Genomic DNA, 4,430 nt, shown 5'->3' with positions numbered 1-4,430 from the left:
GTGTTCAATGCAATAGGAGGGAGTAAGAGCAGGAGTGAGTAGGTACCGATAGTCAAGCACTTTGTAGGCAACAACATGTGAAGTCTGCGGTCAACAAACAACCACATTGACTGGGATGTCAGGCTCTCTAGCGGCGCTGAAATGGTCAAGGACATGGCCTCCATGTCGTTAGCGTTGTTAGTGTCGAGGGTGTTCTGATGCACGGACACGGTGGAGAAGGTCGATGGTGACACTGGAACTTGCACTGTGAGCTCCAGATTGGAAGATGGTTTTGTTGTTAACAACAACCTTGTTGCAGTATGGGACACGCCCTCCAAAGCCACTGACACCTCTAGAACTCTAGTGTTGCTAGTGTTGAAACCCTGGCAATTCATCGAGAAGATGGTGGGCATCTTCATGGCGTGGCTGATAGCCATGGCATCGTGGGTGATGTCGATTGCTGCTGGGGCAATGTTGAGCACCAAGGTTGATGTAGAGACCAATGTGACCATTGTGGGGATGGGTGTGGTCGTCGCTGCACGCATGAAGGTCACGACCCAACTGCCGCTGCTCGCTGCTGAGGAAGCCATCGCGGCGGACTCGAGCGAGTCGTCCAGCATGGAGATCGGGGCCGGGTCTGTGATGACGCGCGGAGGTGTCACAACAGCTGCGGATGACGTGGTCGAACGGATGGTGGAGATAGTTCCACACGGGACAGGTGGAAACGCGGCCGACCTCATCGTTGATGAAGCCGATGCCGCTACAGCAGGGGCGCTCGTGGATGTCGTGAGCACAAGGGTTGCGTCCCAATTGGTGGTCGAGGCGGTGCGATGCAGAGACGTTGTAGAGCTCATCGTCGATGAAACAGAGGCTGCCGCTGCAGGGGCGCACCTATGGTCATCGTCGTTACGCACCTTCAAGCGGAGGTCGTCGATAGTCCGATCCAGCTTGGTGTGGAGGTCGCCGAACGTCGTATCGACCGCCTTCTCTAGCCTGGTCTTGCACTCGGCGAAGCTCCGATCCACATCGTGGGCAAGCTGGGCCTGAGAACCTCATATGTCGCCCGACTCTCCGGCAAGAGGCTCGCTAGGAGCTCGGCGCACCATCGTGGACAATCCATGGGATTGGATGGGGAAATTTTTGTGATGAATATTTGGTGGAGAATCGAACGGGTCTGATGCCAATTGTGAGGTTCTCTCTAATAATTCACTCGATCGCCATGAATTTAGTTACAAACTCAAGCTACAGGATGAAGAGGGAGGGATTACAGAAAGGGGAGGAAGAACATGAAGCCAAGCCTCGGCTGAAGCCGCCGCCTAGTCCCAAGCCCAGGAGCAGCTCGTAATCCGGCTCATATAATAGGATAGGTCCAGCCCATGTAATAGGATAGGGGAGGATGCTGCCACACATCTAATTTTCTGATAGCTATAGACTAAGCTGAGCCCCAATAGAGCAATAGCATCACGTCATCTCTATGCCTGCCTAGCAGAGAGCAAGTTCGATTTAGGATATCCCAGAGATGCATAAAAGTGTAAGAAGAGGACGCCGAAGACGAAGCCACGAATGTTTATCAGCTCCTACTTAAGAGAATCATTACCCACGCCCCCAAGAAAGCCCCCCAGGCCACTTTCTTAGCACCGACAGCAAATATTCCTCCCACTCACGCCCGCAAAGCATCCCTTTTCGCCAGATTTGAAGAAAAATGACGCAGGCAGTCCCACCCCGAACCCAGCCGCCTGGGGGGGCGGCTGGGCATGCCGGTGGCTTCTTTTTCTCGCTGCTGGACCACCCACCTCCCTCTCTCCTCCCATGAGACATTCCCACTGCATCTTTGTTCCTTTCTTGTGCTTCCATCTGCTCGCGAGCTACCCGAGTCCATGCCTGAGCTGGAAGAGATTGTCTCGACGGCCGACAAGGCAGGCTCGCCGCCGCTGCCACCGCTGTGGTTTCTCGTCTTCCTGGCCCTCGGCCTCCAGGCCGTCGTTGTATCCACCGCGACCTTCCTCGCGTGGATGTATCATGCGTTCCTACGGTGGGGGAAGGACCTGGGCCTGCGCTATGGCGCGTGGTCGGTGGTCACCGGCGCCACCGACGGCATCGGTCGCACGCTAGCGCTCGAGCTCGCGCGCATGGGGCTCCACCTCGTCCTCGTCGGTCGGAACCCTGCCAAGCTATCCCGCATCAGCAAGAAGGCCAAGGATGCGGCTCCGTCCAAGAGCGTGGTGTTCGACCTCGCCGGCGATGCGACAGAGCTTTCGCTGGGCGCAGCGAGGGTGGCGGCGGCCGTGAAGGGGCTCGACATGGGCCTCTTGGTGAACAACGCCGGTGCGACATACCCTTGCGCGGCCTACTTCCACGAGGTGGAGACCCCGGTGTGGGAGGCCGTGGTGCGGGTGAACATGGAGGCGGCCACGCAGATCTCGCGCGCCATCGTGCCAGCGATGGCGGGCAAGGGGAGGGTCGCCATCATCAACGTCGGGTCCGGGTCGTCCGTGGTGGTGCCGGTGTTCCCGCTCTATGCCGTGTACGCGGCCGGGTGGAGCACCTTCTCAATCGGCGCGCTCCGCCTGCTCGAGGCCGTCCGCCTCTCTGCCAAGACCAAGCCCATGCGCGGGCTCCTCGGAGATGTTCGGGTCCACGCCGCCGCCGCAGAGCGAGGCCACGCCCTTCCACCTGCGGCTCATCCTACACGGCCGCCAAGGTCGTCACGCAGTGGTACACCGTCAACTATGCGGCCTCTTCGCTTGCAACGGCGTGCTCTTCAACCACGAGTCCCCCCGCCACGGCGAGAACTTCATCACCCGCAAGATCACCCGTGCCATCGGCCGCATCAAGGTAGGGCTTGGGGGTGGACACGGCTGGGAAAATTTTCATCCCCGGGCCAAAATCTTCGCCGACAGCCCCCCAGGTGGCAAAAAAATGCCTCCTGGGGGGGGCTCAACGGCTGGAGATGCTCTAAGATTGCTATCCTTATAGCCAGCAGCCGCAACGGCCGACGAAACATGAGAATCCGCGAGGTGTATCAACCTGCCTTCCTGCCTACGCCTGCCCCATTTTGTCCCAACGACGACCGCTCAATCGATGCGCCCGAATTAGCCGAAAGAGATATATGTCCCTCTCCATCGAATAATTTCTAGTACTACCCCATTATTTTTCTCTTTGCCACACGTACGCACTTGTTTACTAGCGGCGTCCAGGTCCGCCGGTAAAGCAGCGTTGCCGTGTGACAGGACGGCTCGTGTGAGGGAAAAACAGGGAGGGAAAAGAGAAAAGAGAGAGGCTCAACGGCGGCGGAGCACTTCAAGCTTTTTGCTTGTGATGAGTTGAACACTTGGTGCCCAGAAATAAAGGGATATATGATGTGATGCATGCACGCTTAAAGCTTTGTTTGTCGATTACTGAATGCCACGGATAACGGACGGCACATGATCGGCTCAACAATTGGGTGATTCGTGATGTGCACATACACTGCAGTGACCACCCATGAACAGTCTTATGCTTTTACCTAATCATCATCATTGGTGACACCAAAACCCTTGGAAAGTTTTGGCGAGTGGGTCTCCTTGTGACGCAAAACTTGGCTTTGGCAAGGGCGTAGTGCCTTTCACTTGTTAGAGTATCTCCACTTAAGGCACCTCCCACATCCTTCCATGGATAAAGCGGGAGTAGTCCGCGGACATGGATATGTGAGGTTGTCATCCAACCATAGCTGCATACATTTTAATCTTTTTTCCAACAAACCGGATGAAATTCATACAAACACGACCGGATTTTATACAAACATGACATATTTCATTACATTACATCAACTGAGTGATTCTCGTCCGGCTCTGGAGGTATAATTAATACCTAATTAACTTGAATGATCGTCGGCACCCATTTCCCGTGTCGGCCATGAGCCCCGAAAACTGAAACTTTGCTTTCTCCAGTTCCGTTTCAACGCTCTCTAGCTCCGCCTCCGTAACCTCCACCTCCGAAGACCCGAGAAGTGAAGCTGTCCGCCTTCATGTCGCCGCCATGAGACTAATTGACCGTCAATGCTCAGCCCAATAAGCTTGGCATCGATGAGAGGGGAGGAGAGATGGCCTTCTAGGGACCCAAGCAGCAACGACCTACCATGCACTACTCTTCCTCGTTGCCGACGGTGCCCATGGACGTGCCGGCTTCGTGGTCGTGGTGGAAGGGTGTGGCCTCGGCGGAACCGGTGATGTTGTCCTCGTCGTCGATCTCGTCGGACACCGCCTCATTGTTGCACTCCTTGTAGACGGCCGTCACCTCCGCCGCCCGCTTGCCGTACCTCCAGCAGGCGAGGCGGATCTCGTGGGTAGTGCAGTAGGAATCGAGCAGTGCCGCCTGCTCTACCGGGTCCACGTCCGGCGTGATCGCCTTGCCGGCGGAGAGCTACTCCTCCGCCTGCATGTGCTCCTGGAGGAGTTTGTGGTTGTAGGCGG

At 56.5% G+C, this 4,430-nt stretch overlaps 1 protein-coding gene across 1 annotated transcript; it reads left to right on the top strand.

Moving 5' to 3' along the window:
- Nucleotides 1-1,856: 1,856 nt before the first annotated feature.
- LOC119321230 (very-long-chain 3-oxoacyl-CoA reductase 1-like) lies at nt 1,857-3,488 on the top strand. The gene is made up of 2 exons (XM_037595008.1): nt 1,857-2,694; nt 3,454-3,488. The coding sequence occupies exons 1-2, from the start codon at nt 1,857-1,859 to the stop codon at nt 3,486-3,488; spliced, it is 873 nt and encodes a 290-aa protein (XP_037450905.1).
- The last annotated feature ends 942 nt before the right edge of the window (nt 3,489-4,430 follow it).

The sequence above is a fragment of the Triticum dicoccoides genome, chromosome 6B (assembly GCF_002162155.2).
Source record: "Triticum dicoccoides isolate Atlit2015 ecotype Zavitan chromosome 6B, WEW_v2.0, whole genome shotgun sequence".
Classification (NCBI taxonomy): domain Eukaryota; kingdom Viridiplantae; phylum Streptophyta; class Magnoliopsida; order Poales; family Poaceae; genus Triticum; species Triticum dicoccoides.
This window is presented reverse-complemented; position numbering and strand designations above follow the sequence as displayed.

Coding starts and splice junctions, on each gene's coding strand:
- LOC119321230 (XM_037595008.1), top strand. CDS start 1,857: ATGCCTGAGCTGGAAGAGATTGTCTCGACGGCCGACAAGGCAGGCTCG. Junction 2,695..3,453: donor GCCAAGGTCGTCACGCAGTG/GTACACCGTCAA, acceptor CATACACTGCAG/TGACCACCCATGAACAGTCT.